This window comes from Passer montanus, unplaced genomic scaffold, assembly GCF_014805655.1.
Source record: "Passer montanus isolate IOZ18808 unplaced genomic scaffold, ASM1480565v1 scaffold11, whole genome shotgun sequence".
Taxonomy (NCBI): Eukaryota; Metazoa; Chordata; class Aves; order Passeriformes; family Passeridae; genus Passer; species Passer montanus.
Genome location: NW_024357613.1, coordinates 11,482,899 through 11,502,407, shown reverse-complemented (window position 1 = coordinate 11,502,407; position 19,509 = coordinate 11,482,899). Strand labels below are relative to the sequence as shown.

The 19,509-nt window shown below is 41.2% G+C and overlaps 1 protein-coding gene across 1 annotated transcript; it reads right to left on the bottom strand.

Annotated features, from left to right (window-relative positions):
• Positions 1-3,862: 3,862 nt before the first annotated feature.
• CNR1 (cannabinoid receptor 1) lies at positions 3,863-14,894 on the bottom strand. The gene is made up of 3 exons (XM_039729450.1): positions 14,813-14,894; positions 14,309-14,365; positions 3,863-9,362 (listed from the first exon to the last, which is right to left on the bottom strand). The coding sequence occupies exon 3, from the start codon at positions 9,300-9,302 to the stop codon at positions 7,881-7,883; it is 1,422 nt and encodes a 473-aa protein (XP_039585384.1). The 5' UTR covers positions 9,303-9,362; positions 14,309-14,365; positions 14,813-14,894; the 3' UTR covers positions 3,863-7,880.
• Between the last annotated feature and the right edge of the window lie 4,615 nt (positions 14,895-19,509).

Below are 19,509 nucleotides of genomic sequence, written 5' to 3'. Positions count from 1 at the left end.
AATGAGTTTAAAAAGAAACAAAACTGTGGACACACTTCAAATCAGGGCTAAATATTTTGGATGAGAGAACCCAAGAGTTCTCAGCTTATATATCTGCTTGTGAGGTCAGTTGTTGTATTTTCCTTTCTGACACCAGATGCAACCACTTGCATTGGCATTGAGTGAGACAACTCAGCCTTTAACTAAGCTAAAGTAGATCCTCAGCTTTCCCAGGGGAAAATGAGATAAATTGTTCACCTGCATATATCACTTGCATGGAAAAGTATTTGGGCTAAATGACTCATTTATTGGAGGGCATTGTGGCCGTCTTTGAGTCTTTATGACACTTTGCTGTTAAGCTAGTCTTCCTGCAGTCTATCTGTTAAGAACAGTAGATGTGTAGTTTTTTATTGTATAAACACACATCCACATTTCAGTCAGCTTCAGGATCCTGAGGGAGGAACTCCAAAGGTGAAAGTGGAAGCTTTTCTTAAACACCAACTTGAGGTCTGGAGTCCAGCTCCCAAGTGAGGTACAATTCACACAACAAGGCAGGAAGCAGCCAGGTCCCTTTCCAAGCGCCCTGCCACGGGCACTAACCCTGGGGTACAACAGTTTTCACTGGGCTCCCTGCCACAGAGGGAGTACAGCAGGAGTTTGAATAGGGAGCTTTCCTGTCCCGGTGACAGTGAACACCCAGCATCTCCCAAGTTGTAAGGGGCTGCAGCCCAGAAGGCTTTGCTCTTTTTTCATCAGCTCCTAGGTAGCTATGAAATAGCAACTCCTCTCTCTTTGCCTCCTTGTCCAGATCAGCGTTTTGCATTCCCTGGGTGCCCTGAACATGCTGCAGCAGGCAGTTCAGCAACACCAGTGGCCACATGCAGAGAGATTGTTTCTCCTTCTGCCAGAGCTATCGGGTTTTGCAAGTGCTATAATAAGAATAAATAAAATCCCCCAAATAAATAGGAAAAGATAAGGAGGCAGATAGCTGTAATTTTCATGACTGATAGTATTACTCAACTTAGATATTAACATTCTAGCTAAAGCTTTAAACCTTGGGTTTACTGAGCATGCCTGTTACTAATTTTGCCTACTCAGACTGCATTGGTAGCAGGTAGGTGTATAATTTTAAAATTACTTTGAATTATATTGCAAGTTAAGCACTGCAGAGACAATGATTATAATTTTTTTTCCCCAGGCAGCTGATGAAAGGTCTTACACGATTTATTACTACCCTTCTGAAGGTTTGGGAGGAGTGTTTACTGGATGGATCCATAGACTGTTTAACTTCCCATATTCCTCTATTAAAATGATACCTTTAATCCTTGTTCCCTAACTAAGAAATGACACACAGCAGATCCCCATCTCTGATTCATTACACTGCAAAGTCTTAAATCCTTTCTCTTCAGAGTTTCAACCAGAGAAGATTATTCTTCACCCCTCTTGATGTGTTTTCTGCTGTCAGCTAGGTCACAGCAACCACCTTTCTGGAGGGAACAGACAGCTAGGGAATCCCCAGAGACCCCTACAGCATTAGGCACACAGCAGCTCCAGGAACAGCCTGGCACAAACAAGGACCAAGGTGTTTCCAGCTCCCTTTCCTTACCCCTCCCTTCAGCTAGATGGAAAGTGGAGTATCCCTATTGTGCTGAGCCCTGGAAGGACTTGCAATGAGTTCCGTGTGCAAAAAGAAGAAATGGTTCACGTAACAATGTTAGGACTTGATCCATCCAGATACAGCTTCAAATGACAGGAGAGGCTTCCCTTTCATGGAAACAGTGGTTGTGACATTGCTTCCCATAATAATATGAATAAGTAGTATTAATATAATGAAAATTAAACAAAAAAAAAATAGAGATACTCAACTTTATTTTGGGTAAAGATTTTGAATGTGCTCTCACATAAGTGAGAAGCAAAGAAAGCAGCATCAAAACAGCACCAGTGCAAGCAGTCAGGAAGCAACTCTGCCAGCATTACTGAGAGCAGCTTCATTCATGATGTTCTCCACCCCATCTGCACATATATGGGTAAATAAATTTCTTCACTCACATGACAAGTCCATTGAACTCCTGCCAGACTTTATGATTCTGGATTGACCCACCAAAATTCAAAATAGATTTTCTTGGTGGTAAAAACCCCCAATGAATATAGAGGCTGTTATTTATTCTGTCCCATCTTTGTTTTAATGTCAGTGAAAATGCAAATACACTGGAGTATAAAATTGCACTTTCCAAATGTACACTGATAGTTCAAAAACCTGGGGTAAGATATAATTTCTGCTGAAGTCAATAAAAATTCTGAAGGACTTTATTAAGATGGGATTCAATACCTTAAAATGCTTTAGCATTAAAGTGAGTGCTGTTCTAAATACAAAAGATGATTTATTGGAAAGCAATAGCAGGACATGTCATACCTCATTATTAAGATTACCTTGGGCTCATTATCACTTTTCCTCCTAACTGAACTTCAAAGATCAGTATTAGATGGCTGCTCATATTAAAGGAGTTCTGTTAAATGCAATTGTGCTTCATATCTTGTACTGCTATTTAAACAAAATTCTTTATATCAATTACCTAAAAAGACCAATGGACAAAAACAGAATGGAGGAAGACACATATTATAAACTGTCAGATACACTCCCCACCCTATACTTTCTTAAACACAGGAATTTTTTTTTTTTCGCTTCTATTATAAACTGTTCCCTCATATGATTATTTAATTTTACAACAAGCCAAAGCTGGATTTTCATTGAAGACAAAACATTTAAAAAACCCAACCCAATAAACCAAACAAACTGAAGATGTTTTATTGATGTGTGTGCATGATGATATTGTGACTTCTTGAAACAGCTGTCAGAAAAGCAGAAACAGTAAGAGATGTTAATGTGAAGGGCTGAAACGATGACAGCACATTTGCCCGCATGCCTCCTGAGCTGGTATAGTGTGGGAAAGCAGTTGCTTGGAAAGTTGTCATTATTTCCTCTTGTGTTGTTCAGAACAGACTTATGAATACAGCCAGATGTTACTGTCAAGAGGAGCTGTAGGTTTGTGGCAGCATAACCCTTGTTTTTCCAATGACCATGGAAATACAGAGGGAATTGTCTCCCGGCTGCTTTGAAAGTGACAGCTTTTTGCAGAAGTATTCAGCTTTAATTTAAATGTACTGTGCAGTAAAAGATTAGATTAAGAGCTAATATTTTATTTCTAGTTGCTTTTGCTTTGCCAAGACTTTCTCAATTCACCACTGACCCAATTTTTAAAAGTAAAAATATTGTGACATAACCATGATCACAAGCCTTGGCAGTGTGAGGTTCATGTTTGGACTTGATGATCCTAGAGGACTTTTCCAACCTAACTGATTCCTGATTCTGTGACATGCTCATTTTATCCCCTAAGGATGTTTTCAAACCACAGATGTGAAGAAGGAAAATTGCCCGAGTAACGTGAATCTGAGATTAAGTCATATGGAAAACTGATCCTCTGAAATAGGCAGGGACCTTTCTACAGCATTTAGTGGGCTTTTTCAACCCTTCCTTTCATATGTGGATGAGCAGCAGTGGGAGCACTTTAATGTGATTCATAGGCAGTGGCACGGCTGAGCCTGCTCTCTCTGCACAGCTTCAATGAATCCCTCCTGGGCCACTTCATCATCCACTCCCTACACCCATCAACTCTGTCCCCACTGGCACACGCCAAAACTAGACTAACTCTTTGTTTGTCTCAAATCTTTGATTACATTTGCAACCCCCAATAACTAATTTAGGTCATCACTGCTGCTGGCAGCACTATTTTAATTTGTATTCCTTTCTTCTGTTCTTTTGTGTTTTGTTTTTCTGAAGTACACAGGTTTGTTTTAATGTGACATCTTTGAGCTAACAGGCATCTGAGGAAGGCAAAAGGAATTTATTGCATTTTGGCTAATACTGAGGAAAGGGGAAATTGCCTACATAATGAAACAGGAGATGCAGTTTGAACTGTCATTTCTCTCGTCTCCATAGTACTGGATACACAAATATAAAATATATGATCTACCTCCTCCTTCAAACACATCAACGTACAATTAAAACCCACAAAGCTTGACAACCTGTTGTCAAGTTGTTTAAGCAGTTGTTTCAGAATCTGACAGACAAACTTATAAACAAAACGTAGAGCACCAGTTCGTGGGATGAGGCAGCATCATCGCGTTGCTTCCCTCAGTTATCTCAAAATTTGGAAAACAAAAAAACAAAGGAATACTCTTTCTCCTTGAATAAATAACAGTTTAATTACATTATAGAAATAAAATATGATATGGCAGGAATACACTGGAAACCTTACAGAAATACTATTCTGCTACTGGTAAGTAAATGGTCAAAGCTACTTTTAATGACAATCTGAACAGTACTTGTGTACAAACTATTATACAGGTTGCTAATGAAAAATATTGCAACATTTGCAAGAATGTTACCAGCTCAAACAAACATCTAATGATACAATATTCTTCTAAGAGGAAGTAATAATGTTAGATTTACAGACAATAAAGAGTTATGTTCTCCACTTCGAAACACTGGAAATAAAAATCTCAGGTAATCTGATTTCTTTACCTCATATTATCACAAGAAAAAAATTTCCTTTCACTGTGAAACAGCATCCCAAGAGACCCTGTAAACAGTTTATTCAAAGGTAGTATCTGAGATGTCACAGCAACTTCAACAATTTTCCTAGTCCACAAATACAGACTTTTTAGGCCACTGCTTGTACAGATGACTTTTTTTTTTTAAATCACTTATTTACATACATTCAGCCCAATAACAGCAGGTAGAATGCGCTGTCTATCTCACAACAGACACACTAAAATTTCCATCGAAAGGCCAGTGCAAGATGTGGACAGTGATTGCACAGCACTGAGGAGATTGTATCATACAAATATGCAATTAGACTGTCGAGAATCTAACTCTGCACACATGTGACATAGATGGTTTTCTCAGTAGATACGTGACACTTGGAGTTGGTACATACACACATAACTGCAACTAGAGGTGGTGGGTGGGTGGATGATGATGATGATGATCATTATGGTGGTGTGGGTGGCTGTGGAACACAGTATTTGGCTGTGCTATCACTAAGTGAAGGTAGCCAACTGCAAATTAGGAATATCTAAAGCTGAAGTATAAGTACAGCTTATCTTGGAACGGCAGCAGATTTTTCTCATGAAAGAATAGTTCTACTTAGTGTGCAACATGTAAGGAAATTGTTGCCAACTCTTTAATAAATGGTTCTAAGTGAACCGATGCAGTTCCCAGAGCTTTAGAAAAACTCATTATGCAAATGAAGATACTGATGATAGACGATAACATTTCACAGGATGCTATTTCTTATTATATCAGTAAGCACCAAGTTAAGTGCCAAGACAGCCCCATTGTCCCATGATTTATCGTAAAATTTAGAACTTGAATGCACAACAAAATTCCACAAAGTTTGCATTTAATTCACAAGAAGACAGTTTCAAAAATGGCTCTTAAAATACCCTTAACATTTCAAATGGGCTTTCCCCCACTCCTCCAAGAGGACTGCTTTAGGATGGACTAGACCTAGATATAAGAAAGGTCTTTCAGAAGGACTTTACATCCTTGGGGAATCCTCTGCAATCCACTGGTTTTGGCTGACTGCAGTGGGCCCCTTGAGAGTGAGGTGCCCTGTCCCATCACACATGTAAGCTCTAGGGGAGGTGGGTGAGTATCCCTGTCTCTTCCAGCTGTTGCTCAGCACCTCACCTGGTCCAATCTTATCTTTAAAACATGCCATCCCTCACCAAGCCTAAACCTGGAGCCATGTGCACCCCCACAGAGCCACTGGCTGAAAGGAGCTGGGTGTGTGTTCAGCTGGCTGCTCTGGCCTGCACCAAGGGAGCCAGAGACCCGGGGCTGTCGCCCCCTCTCTCTCCCTACTTAAGCACAAGCATGGGTGGCAGGGCAGTCTGGATTTGGCTCCACTTGCCCTGTGCCATGGAGAAAGTCACCCCTGCTGCAGTAAGTGCCAGGCAGCTAAAGGACTAAGCTGCATTTTCTGCTCTTTTGGTAGAAATCAGACAGCAGGGTGAGGAAACAGTCAGAAAAACCATGGCAGCAGTGTAGCAAACCTTATGATTCAGAACAGAATCACTGAACATCCATGCTGCAAAGGCTATCTGGTAGCATGTTCCTTGTTACAGTCCCAGGCTGCAGAAACTGTCCCACTATGGATGGGAGTCACTATTTTCCTTCAGTAACTTCCTCCTGGTAGTGTCAAACCTTGTCAGTGGCTTCAGAGAGATGCACCTCAATGAAAGCTATCAGATTGGAATACTCACAACCTTAAAACAAACTACAGTTTAGTCCTGGCTTTCTCAGTCTTCAGGAACACCATCAACAGCTGCAGCATTTGTCAGTGCGGGCTCATTCCATGCTCTCTACCTCTCATTTCCCTTTATTCTCAAGTGCAACTGAAAGGTTGCTTCCTCTAGCACATGGATACACGCTTCAGCGTGGATCAAGATGTTCTTAATACGGTACTTTCACCAGTAATCAATTGGAAGAACTCAATTTTAGAAACAGAATTCGTGTGCAAAGCGTGCAACAAGAAATACAGTTACATTTGGTCAAAGTGTCCTATCTTAGCTATGCTACCATGACTCACACTGGTTAGAATACTTACACACACACACACGCACACACACACGTACACACACAGAGATATTTATTTATATACACGCTCACACAATAAGAAAATGTCTAAGTCTGACAATATTTCCTCCTCTTTTAGTGAAGACGAGAGTTTGGCATCTCAGGCTCTGAATCTGCTTCGACCTGGGATACAGGAATGTGACACACTTCAAGTATACATTGACTGCACAGTGATAACATCACACATTGAGTCTGACACATGCTGTCTTCAGTGGTCCAACACCAGCACATGGCTTAAAACCAGATGCCCATTAAAGGAGCCAAATATCCAGGACCTTTTGCTTTTCAGTACTCGTATTCAGGCAACACTCAAGAGTAGGGCAGTAGTCTGTGCAACCAAAAATCCTTCTGTATAAACGCAGTGGTATTTAAAAGTCTGAACCAGTGCATTCCTTTCTCACATTCCTCCTCTATTCCTCTGTTGCTGTTAGTCTCATATGCATATGAAAGTAAAAGGTGGTGGGGAAATAATTTTAGTAGAAGAACACAAAGCCTCTCCTCTAAGTCCACAGAAGACCACTAAAAGTGTAAAATTTCCAAAATGTCTCATAGGAATTCTTCAAATACAGTAAGTGTTTTCAATGGGGTTTACATATCACGTTTCACGTTATTTCCACGGAATTCTACCTTATCACTTTGTTTAATCAGACAAATATCAATAACACATAATAAAACAGCACACAATTCACGGGACACGACACGTTTTACAAAACCTCTAAACTCAGCACTGCTGCTTTTGGAAAAATTCAGAAACTCCTATTACTTACAGACAAGAAATACGTTTCACATTGAAATGAACAGCATGATTACAAGGCTTTTTTTCTTATTGGATGGTATTGGTTTAGGATGTGTTATTTTTCAATTAGGTTTCACAATTCTTCTTCACACCCCCAAAGTAACGATTGCTAATCTGGTATTTTCTCTGTCCTCTTTCAGGAAACATTATTATTCAGTAAACACCTTTTGAGAAAAACTTGTGAAAATTTAGCTAGAATCCCTAATTGTAAAACCTGAAGAACTGGCTGATGGTAATGCTCTTAACACAATCATCGCTCAGTTTACAACGACAAACCAAAAAATATTACAGGAGTGTACAAACACGTTAAGCCATGGGTTTGGTTTTCTTTGTTGTTGATTTTTTAAATTTTTATTTTTTTTAAAACTTAAAACTCCTTTTTCACAACACTGAGAAGTCTCTGACTTACAACGCTTCAGCAGTTGTGTCTGTGGAGACAGACATGGTAACTTTGGCAATCTTAACTGTGCTCTTAATGCAGCTCTCGGCAGCCCTGTGCACGTTCCCCGCGTTGTTGGCGTGTTTGTGCTGGCAGTCAGACTCCATGCTGTTATCCAGGGGCTGCGCCGTCCCTTCGCAGGTGGGGAACATGCTGCGGAAGGCGTGTCGCAAGTCCTTGCTCCTCAGAGCGTAGATGATGGGATTCACTGTTGAATTCAGCAAACAGAGCATGCTACAGAAGGCAAAGATAGTCTTGATGAGCTTGTTCATTTTCCCAAAGACATCGTACACCATGATGGCAAGGAGAGGGCCCCAGCATATGATTAAAACAACTAGGATAAGGACCAAGGTTTTGGCTAACCTGATGTCCATACGAGTTTGATCAGGCCTAGTGATCTGTACCTTACCATCCTCCGTCGACTGAACGATTATGCTTTTCTGCGTGCCTCGCTGCAACATGCGAACAGCGTGGCTGTGAGCCTTCCACAGAATGTACATGTAGGCATAGACAATGAACAACAAGAGGACGCTGGTGACCCCGATCCAGAACATCAGGTATGTCTCATCGATGAGAGGGAATATGTCCGAACAAACAGAGTTGAGCTTTTTGCAGTTCCAGCCGAGCAGAGGAAGAACGGCTATTACGATAGCGATGGTCCACATCACACAAAATGCTACGACAGCCTTTGGTCGGGTAACAATCCTTTTGTAAGCTAGCGGCCTGTGTATAGAGATGTACCGGTCTATTGCCGTGAGGAAAAGGCTACCTACAGAGGCGGTGAAGGAGGCTGTAACTCCACCCAGTTTGAACAAGAAGACGTTGGGGCTATCCTTCCGGTGGAAAACATGGAAATCCACAAAACTGTAGACAAAAATCACGCTGCCCAGGAGGTCGGCCACAGCCAGGCTGCCGATGAAATGGTAGGAGGGTCTACACCGGAGGCTTCGGGAGTGGAGGATGACGCACAGGACGAGGAGGTTCTCTAGCACTGTGAAGGTGCCCAGGGTGAGCGACAGCACGGCGATGGCCAGCTGCTGGCTGGGGTTCAGGATCATAAAACACTCCATATCCATAAAGTTCTCCCCGCACTGTATATTCTCCTCATTATCCTTAAAAGTGGACAGGGACTTGTTGTAAAACTCTGTGATGTTCACCTGCTCTGAGGGAATAATGCTCAACAGGGAATCATCTCCTCCAGTCATTTTTTCTTGGAAAGGATCACCCCTGAAGGAAGAAAGAGGGAACTTCTGGGGGTAGTACCCCAGCTTGGATGCCATGTCGCCCTTCATGTCTTCGTACTGGATATCGTTGGAGCCCACGTAAAGGAGATCTGTCGTGATTGTTCGGAAAGTTGTATCTGCGAGGCCATCTAGAATTGACTTCATAACCCCAGTCTTGTTGGTTTCAGAGATACATGGGGATGGAAAAATGCATCAGAGGAAGTCCTATATGGGGAAAAGATCAGACTTCATTAACATAAACAGGGAGACAAACTCCTCAGACAACTTAGCTGAACTGTGTCAAACACAACCAACCCTTCTCTGGTATTCAGTGCAGGTCTAACTTCGCCACTGTGGGAAATCAGGGTGGGTTGAGCACTTAGAGAGAAATCACCTGGATTTCACTAAAACTGAATTATGCTAAGAAGCGACGTGAAAAACAGAGACACAGGGAATTGAGTGTTTCACAGGAAAGAAATTTTCATTTCTCATCAAAACCTTATGAGCTGCTCCACCAGAAATATATTTTTCTCAGCTTCTGATTGCAAAGCACCTTGCAGACCAATATTCCTTGGGCTTGCTTCATTTAGATAATACCAAGTGCCACTGTAGGAGCAGCACTAAGCTGAGTCACCACCTTCTTTGTTTTTCTTTCAAAAGGCACTGAGGGTTTTGAACAACAGAGAGGTAACAGGGACAGAGCCATGCGCTCCATATTTCACAGTTCACCCAGTATGCCTTTATATTCTTATTATCCTGCTACAGCAATCTGAGGTCTATTAACATCCTGAATTTGCTACTGCAAATTTATTAGCAAGGTACTTGATCAATAAATATACAGCTTATTACACTCATATACAAAGATTACTCTATTCCTTCCTTCTGCTAAGCAAACTAAGGTACTGGGATGTTTGAGCAATATGAGGGAGGTGGGTTAGCCAGCTGTTATCCAGCTCTGTTCACAGTTTCAGGAAAGGTGACAGCTGTGCTAAATCAGTGAGAGAATCAGTGATCTGCTCTGTACACACCAGAAGCCTCAGTCAGGGCAGTTCAAGTTTGCCTAGATAAACATGGCACAAAGTTTAAGCAGTGGCCAAAATTCCAGGCAAAAGGAACCAGGAGCTACTGCTTCTGCAAGAAGCATTGTAACATTCCTTGTATCCCTGGGGACACCCTCAGAAATATTCTGTCCCCTCCAAACCCGCGGAGACCCAGCAGAAGGTCCCCAAGTAGGCACTGGTCTCTGAGATCTCCCCAGTACAGCCTTTGCTCACAGATGGTGACTAGCTGTGGGAAACAACTCCTGGGCAGACTTCTCTTGGGAGAGGACCACATCACACCTGAGCAGGTATCACCATATAAGACAAGTCTTACAGCTCTTGTTATGCTGTACTGCTTTATATTACTTTGCTGATAGAAAATGCCTTGAATATGGATTGAACATCTGCTTTAGGGCCCCCTTCCACCACCTCAATGGATGAGAGTGATCTGAATACAAATAAGAGCCAGAATCACTCCTTTTGTGTGCTACAAATATTCTACATCTGCTATGGGACATCTCGATGATTAATCAGCAACAGGAACAAACCAAGCTTCTTCTTGTTTTTAGTATGGAGGAAATTGTTGCAGTCAAGAAATCCTAGATGCCAGTACATAGGCTTGTACTGACCTAACCTGTTCACTTTACACAACTGACAATAAATGGTCAGAAAGGCTACAAGAGTTTATCTGCCGAAATCAGAGTACTGATCACCTCAGCCCCTAAAGAGAAGACATGCACAGTAGGTACCACTGTTCTCTTTTCCCGTGAAAACCATAGGAAAGAAGAAAAGAACACCTCTCTACAACAATAGCAGTACTCAAAAAATATGTGAAATCATGAGCATTTCCAAAGAAGCACAGATCACTGCTGATGATATATTTATACTGCCCTTATAGCATGTGAACACTCAAAAATTTTTCCATAGCTCTTTCAAGTTTTGCCTTTTATTAAGCAGGCCTGGACATTGAGTGTTAAAGGGAATACATGAACTTAGACCTCCAGAGGACACTACAACTTCAATGCTGCAAGAAAGTATGAGTACAAACAACCCTTACCAGGATAGTCACAACATACAAAATATACTGGCTGAGTCAGCTTTTGCAGACACAGTTTGCTCAGCAAATAACAATTATTAGACAGACAGACAGTATTAAGGAATTTAATTTTGAGGGCGTGAGCACTGAAGGAGGGAAATGTCACTGAAGCATACATTAAAAATGAACAGCAATCATCTAATATGGAAGGTACTTTTCTGTTTTATAGCTGTTCCTAGAGAATTTGCACATGTTATACACTGCAAAGATGACTCTGCTGATAAATCTGCTTTGGGCGAAGCCTGGCAACTTTAAGCTTGGCATTGTAACACCATTTTACAAGCAGAAATGAAGAATGTGTTATTAATTTGAAAACTACCCAAAAATATTAAATAAAAAAGTAGTTCTATAAATATGTAAAGATTGCTGTGGTATCCTCTGCTATTAAAGCTTATTTTTGACAGAAGAGAACCATTTTAATGAGTAAAGCCACAGCCCCATGTCAAGAAGATTATGTCTGAGGAAAGCTTCATAAATTGTATTCAACTGAGCACTTCTGCTAGACAGACAAACAAATTGTTATGAGGTAGCTGATCCCTGCTGGAGTCATGTCAAGTACAGACTTTCTCAGAATTAGGTGCCATGCAACCCCTACCTTTATTTGAAATACAAATGAAAGAACACGAATTCTTGTGTGCTCTTTTGAAGGTGGCAGTGAGTTATGTGACAATATCACTATGCATGCATATGCTATGCTAACAACATGGTTAATGGGATCAGGAGAGGCAAGTCTTACTTTGAATGTCAATGATTTTTTTTTCTCTGTATTTTTACATTGAGATTATTACAGTAATTTTCGCCTTATTGTCTCTGCAAAGAGAGTTTTCTTTGAGAGTACTTGGGAGTTCATTAGTAGTGTAGTTTAGGCTTTGGGGGATGCTGCTAACATTAATTTTGGTTTTGTTTGCTGCTGGGAATATCCTAATTGGAAATTTCTAGCAGTATGCGTGCATGCAACTATTCAAGCTGCAGTTGATTTTTATTAAAGTTGCAGTAAAACAACCATTTGCCTGATCTGGAATTACACTTTACAGGAAATTCATTTATTTTGATTAAGATACTAGCTTATCCCAGTATAAGCTCACTACTAAAATGCACTGAAGAGACCAGCGAGGTTTTCCATAGCTGTGATGCAAGACTGGATCTTTGGCACTGCAGATATCAGGACAGAGGTGCTGCACGATTTGACACAGAAAGAAAAGACAGTGACAGAAGCAATGCCAGTGCCCCACACATTTTGGCTCTGACCATTTCTGTCCAAACCTGGAGTGGTGAGCAGGCAGCACCCATGAAAACAGGCACCCCACACCACGCAGCCACACTGCTCTTTGCAGCTGGCTTCAACACAACCCAAACCCATCCTGCCCAAGAGCCATGACCATCTCCACATGAAATGTTCCAGGAGCCCCTCTGGCCTCTCAGAGCTTCCACAGGGAAGAAGTGTCCTCCACACAGGTTCATCCTCTCTCCCTGGGGCTGGAGTGACAGCTGTGCGCTGCAGAAAGCTCCCATCATGGGCAGAGAGCATGAGGGAAAAGCCTTCCTGTTCTGCCAAGAACTCTCCTGCCCTGCCAGAATCCACTCTTCCAACTTCTCTGAGTTTTCAAAGCTCTCAGCTTCGTTCCTTCCATAAATGAGCCCAACTATCTCACTCATTTTAAAACAGCTTTTAAAAAACTGAAACATTGATTAAATGTGAAGGAGAGGCTTCACTGACACTGGCACTCAAAATTTTTCATGTACTTCCACAACTGCATGCAGCAATTCACAGCAAGTACTGCATTATGATTGCGGATAAGAATTAAACAACAGAGAAAAACTTCAAGTATCTTTTATCTTGAAGACCCGACCAGAATCAGAGCTGAGCACCACTTTAGACCCTTCTGCCATCATCCAGCAGCTGTTGGTGGGCACTGCCAGACCAACCGTGCCAAGTGCCTGCCACTAGGTGGAGTGGCTTTGACGAACTCCCGGCTCAGCTGTCTGCAGCGACAGCGCTCAACCTCCTTCGGCCCTTCTTCCCTGCCTACTTGACCAGGGACCAAACACATGAGGTGCTAAACATCACCTGAAGGTTGAAGACACATCTCTGTAAGGCTCTGCCTTCAAAGTGAAAGAACTAGTGAGGAGTGGAGGGGGCAAACCTTACTAGTATCCTCCACTGTGTGCTTACATATAGCCCTAAAAGATGCTTTGGTATCAGACTGTAAATACACTTCAGGTAAAATAAAAAATATATATAGTACATAAGAGGCTGGTAACTCATCATCAAGGACAACAGGGGGAATTAGACCTCCTCTGGACTTCTTGTTGGTCAACAAGACCAGGTCACTTGGGGAACAAGAACACGACTTCATTAAAATGCTATTACCTATCTTGTCCTGCTGTTCTGGGGTACAAGGAGAGCTGGAAAGTTTTTATCATCGTCTACAAAAAGAGCTGAATTTGGTACAATTTTCAAAAAGAGGATGATTCTTAAAGCAATTTTAATAGCCTGAATAGAAAGAGTGAGTATTTATGCTCTTCCTCAGAAGTAATTATGAGCAATACAATGATGATACTGATAGCTGCAAAAATGTTGACATTGCAAGAAAAGGAATCAAAACAAGAAAGCAAAATTCACAATCAAACCTTTCTGGCTTCCATTTTAGAAAATATTTTGATCTCCATGTCTATACATTTCTTTTACGATAATCATAGCTAATTAAGAACAGGCTAAAGGACAAGTAGGGAGAATTCAATCAATTTCTGAATGCATAAAAATATACAAATGCACTGTCCTTGTTTATACCTTATAATGTTCTAAGTCATTCATAGAAGAGCATTATCTTCTGATAAGTTTGCATAGTGCCCAATAACTGTGACTCCTCCAAATCTGGGTCTACAAAATACTACCACAGGAGAAACAGCAATAATTTACACTCCTATGCAGTCAGCTATAAAACTGTGAGAGAAATGAGATCTACCATGGTAACTGTTGGCCTCTAGAATTAGAACTGTCCTATAAAATGAAAATTTATATGGCTAATAATTACCTTATCCCATATGGTGATGGACAATACAGCTTCGAGGACAGAACAAGGTTTCCAAGCCTTAAAAGAAAGAAATGTGCAGACTGAGAAATGGCACTCTCAGACTCAGTAACACCAAGTAAGGAAAAAACACATGTTGAGAAGAAAGCGAAGGCAATGTTACCTCTATCCTATTTACTGGTTTACTACTCCATCTCCAAAACTGTGCTACTTCTAGGCTAAAAATGGCAAATATGCTGTCACTCCTAATTCAGGAAAACTTGCATTCATTTCAGTCAGAATTTTCTCAGTGTGAGGGATTGGGAAGGAGCACAAACACTAGGAGAGGAGCAAATTAGGAATGTTATCTTCTAGATATAGCAAGGCACTATCAGCTATGGGGTAAACTAGGGCATGCAAGTAATGAACCCAATTTTGTTCTTATATAACATGATCATATCTTTGGCAAACTGAACCTTAATTAGCAAGAAGGCACAGCTACATGGTTATTTGTGTTAATTAACATACCGTTTGCACACTAGCAGGATAAGGGCTGGGCTGTTCCAATGTGTGGGCAAATAGCTCCTATGTGACACCCCCCAGCATCCAGCAGCTGACAACCTGAACAGAAACAAAACAAGGGGGAAAACAGGGTGTTAATCAGTGATGGACAATATTTTTAAAGGAATAGTATTATTTCCTCCCTCCAAAGTCGGCAAGATGTGTGTACAGTTTTAGCACAGGTGATTTGCAGGCACAGAGAAAAGGAGGCTGCAGCTTACATCCCAAACAGCCAGAGCAAATACTTGTGTCTAAGATCATAGAGGTTTGAAAGCAAGGCTGAAGTCCTGCTCCTGCTGGTGTGGGGGAAGGACCAAAACTTTGCTCTCTGTGAGCCAGGTGAGCATGCTGGCAACCACTACATCCTGCTGCCCATCTCTGAACTGCTCAAGTTGCTCCATGTTGGACTGAGAGCTAAACATCCAGAAATACAGACACCAAGTGATATTCCAAGAGGCAGGTTGCATGCCTGATGAGAGGCGTAGCCTGAAGCCCTTCCTCTGAATTAAGCAAACCAAGGATGCACCTCCTGCATCCCACAGAGATGCAGAGGAGGAAGAGCGGGGGCAGCTGCCCTATCTGCCTGTAAAAAATCTCTAGAACTCCTGAGGTCACCCAAAACTCCTCAGCTTGTAAAACACAACCTCTTATACAACACATTTCCTACCAAGCTGTAGACAAGATGAAGTACAGAAGTCACAAACCAGCCAAGGGGATCATCAGGGTCATATTAACAGGAAACTAGAGCTACCTGCTCTGCCCAGCTTTTGGAGAAGGGATGGAAGGCAGAGGTGGCTATTGTAAAACTGTAGATTTAAAGATCTTTCACAGTTTACTTCATATTGTCTTTTATTTCATCTAAAGATGAAATTTGGAAAGGATGAGGAGTCTTGCTGAAGTATGAAAGACACAGATGAAAGGAAACAGTGAAGCAATCGTGACCTGGTTACTTGCTTAAAATCAGCTCCAGTTTAGGGACAGGTTTCCCAATAAAGGACTTTCTTCTTTTCCAATAAAGCAGAATGAACAGATAATATGAAAAGTTTGATACAATGCCGTGGTACTCACATTTTAAAGAAATTGGAAGAGAATTGGAATGGAAGCTGGTTAATTTTGAACTCTCAACGTTTTTCACAAAAGAGTTCATCTTGAATTTTAAAATTCCAACAGATATCCTGTCATTTCCAGCCTCTTCTCTAGCCATTCTCTGATGCCAAAAGGTGCAGGCACTTATTGCTGAGCAGAATTGACATAAATGCTGAATGGGAACACAGAAGCCCAGCCAGGTGCAAAAGTGATAAGGGGTTAACACTCAACCTCCTGGAAGTACCTAGAAGAAATGGCAGCTTAGTACACAATGTGTAGTTTAAGGGAGAGAAGTAATTTGAAACAACAGAGCAGGACATAAAAGAGCAGGCTCCATTAGATGCTAAATGCTAAAGGTCTCCAGAAGAATGTAATATCTAGAGGATCAAACTGGAGGAAAACCACATTTATTAGGAAGAAAAGAGAGAGAGGGGGAAGAGAACCACTCCTAGTTTCCATGTAATGGCCAGAGCAGAACACAGAAGGTCACAAATTTGTTGCAGCAGAAGATATTAGTGAACTTTATTAAAAGAGTAAGGTTTAAAGACAGAAAGATAGCAAAAACATCAGGCTCCAGGGAGAATTCTCATAAACTGTACAGAGTATATGTCTGCCTTCTCATCCCCCCTCAACAAACTGGCTGTAACAAGTTTTAATTAAAGAAATCATGAGATAGCAAGGAGATGCCGAGAGCAATGGTAATGTGGGTTAAGTTGTTGGTGTGGTAAGGATTTCTAGAAGAGAGGAAAGATAACTACTGTCCTTATACTGGGAATAAGACATCTCCAAGCAAGACAGGAGCAAAGTGGAGAAAGGTAAAAAAGGAAGACCCAAGTGGGATTGCCTCAGTGAGGCAGGGATACAGATCTTAGAGAAGGAGAAGAATTGCCTTCGTGATAGGCTGGAGGAAAGCAGATCAGGTGGAGGAGAAAATTCACGAGAGAAAACCTCCCTCCTCTTCTGAGCTGTGCGAACTTCAGAGACACCTCCATAAGCTGAAAGATAAAGCTAGTGGGATTTTTCAGATCTCACCATAAAGAAAGAACAGATCCACTGCTCGCTCTGCAGGCAATGACTTGCTCTTTTCAAAGTCCATTTCTGATCTGTATTCAAATGATGAAGACAGATGCAAAGGGCTCTGAGAAGCCATCCTTGGTAAGGTCAGAGAAAAGGACAGCACTGTACGCACTCACAGTTGGGACCAGGCTGGGGACACTCAGGAGAGGTTAGCTGAGCACATTTGGCCAGGGACATTAATAAAAATCAAACTACTTAAGGAAAACGACATACAGGATACAGACTTCAAAGGTGGAAAGGAAGTGTGCTCAAATGGAGCCATTGAGTGACCCATACAGTGGACAAACACACCAAAAGTGAGAAAGAGGTTCACAATCAATGACAAATGTTAGTGCACAGAGGGCCAGCAACACATTGCAAAGCAACATCCCTTCTACCTCAGTCTTCAAGAGTCTGCCTCTGCTGCAGACTTTTTTTAGGCCATCAAGTACTGGCAATGCTCAGAAGCTAGGACAAAAAGGCTTTTGGCAACTGTGGTGTCCCATGCCGCCAGCATTAGCACTCCCAATTAAAAAATGAAAACCATTTTTTTTCATTTCTGGAGCTGTCTGGCCTTTCCTAAGGTTTAAATAAGCTCAGATAACTGTCTTCATAGCTACATTCACAATATAATGATATTCAAATATACTGCCTTCACACACAAAATAACTTGTGAAGTTATTTGCCAGCATATTAAGCCACTACACCAGATTGCTTGGCAATGGTGTATGTCTTTGAAATATGCAGATGCTTTTCTTTTTTTAAAAAAAAGGAGAGAGGGAGGGAAGAGGAGAAGTGAAAAAGAATTACAGTAGAATTTGATATCCAAGTAGCAGAATAACAAATTGTGGAGACACTCTAACCAATATTACATCAGACTTGGAAAAATAGCTAAAATATACTGAGGGATGAGTTATGACTTTATATATATAGGTATACTTCTATGCATAAACTTACAAATAGACATAAACAAAAAAACAGAGGCAAAAAATGCCTAGAGGAAGAACTGAAGTCTCACAAACCCTGCAGTATGTCATGCATAAACCCAAATTTCAAGTGCTAGATTACACGCAGACAAGTGTAGGTACAAAAAATATAGGCACGATGATTGCTGAACATCCTTCTGAATCCCCTTATACACAGCCTTTTTGGCTAAAAGCAAGAATCTAAAAATAATATATATCACTGAGATCCTGCAGAAGTTATTTTGCATGTATATATACATGTCACCTAACATTCCAGGCATGTACATAGCCTGGACTTCAGTGCTGCATTCTTTAAAACAGAGGTACAACTGACAAAGAGCAGTGATTTCTGAGACCATGCTTCACATACTCAGGAGAACAGGAAGGTGGGAGCCCCTCAAGATCCTAAACATAAACTTTGAAATGTTTCCAAAAATGCAGAAAGGTGAGGGCTGAAAGGGAATTGACAGTACGGACCTGCTCCTGCTCAGTACTTTGTGTACACACGTCTTTCTTAAGAATGCATAATTGCCATAAAAGAGGTTAATGCAGGATGAGGCACTATTTGATGCCATCTAGCCTCAATCTACACAAACAATGCAACATCTGAATTGTACAGAACATCCACTTTCACCAACTGTCCAGCTGAGGTATGAGAAGTGAACATCATACTGTCATACACTGTAATGAAATACCTATTTTGTCTGTAATTTGGAAGTGGCCAGTTTCACCAAGAAAGGATGAGTAGTTTAAGGGAGAGAAGAGAGACAGAACCAAGCTTGGGGTGTGCATCACCATAATGCCCCTGCATGAGGCACAAATGGCAAAATAAAATGTGCTCCGACCTTATGTTGCAAACCCAATCATTTTTCATGGGCAACAATGGTACCTTCGGGAAAAAAAGAAAAGTTCTTTCTAACAAGAAATTGATTTATAAGTCTTTATTGCCATTTCAAAAGGACAGGTCATAGCTGGTTTCAGCAGTCATTAACAAAGCCACACACTTTCAAAGGGTGTGAGTTTTAGGGAGGTATCCTTATCCCACCAACAGCAATGGGATATGCACTTTTGGCAGCAGTACAGTGTTAGTCTAGAAATGGAGACATACAGAGCAGTACTGAGAAGACAGGTTGTCACATTTTTAACTTTGCATTAATAACAAATGCTCTTGCTGTCTATTCTGGCACATTTGCAAGCTTGCTTTTAGGTACAAGGGACTTGCATGCATTTCCACTGTAGATAAGAAAACAAGAGCAGCCTTGTTATGATTAAAAGGGTCTATTTCCCTCTGCCTTCTGTCTTGTGTGTCCATCTGCATAGCTGCTTTGAACTTGGCCAAAACCCAGTGTTAGGGTCGCCCACAGTATGAATTTTAAACCACCAGCAGACTGTGGATTTGCTGCTAGAGAAGAGAAAAATCTCCAAATATTCGCCTAAATGATCAATGAGTGGTTTTGTAGAACATTCATCATGTTACATAGCCTAAACTATTTCAGAAATTGCAGCAAAAAAATAATTTACGTTTCATGAGGACTGTCACATAAAGACAAAGTAGAC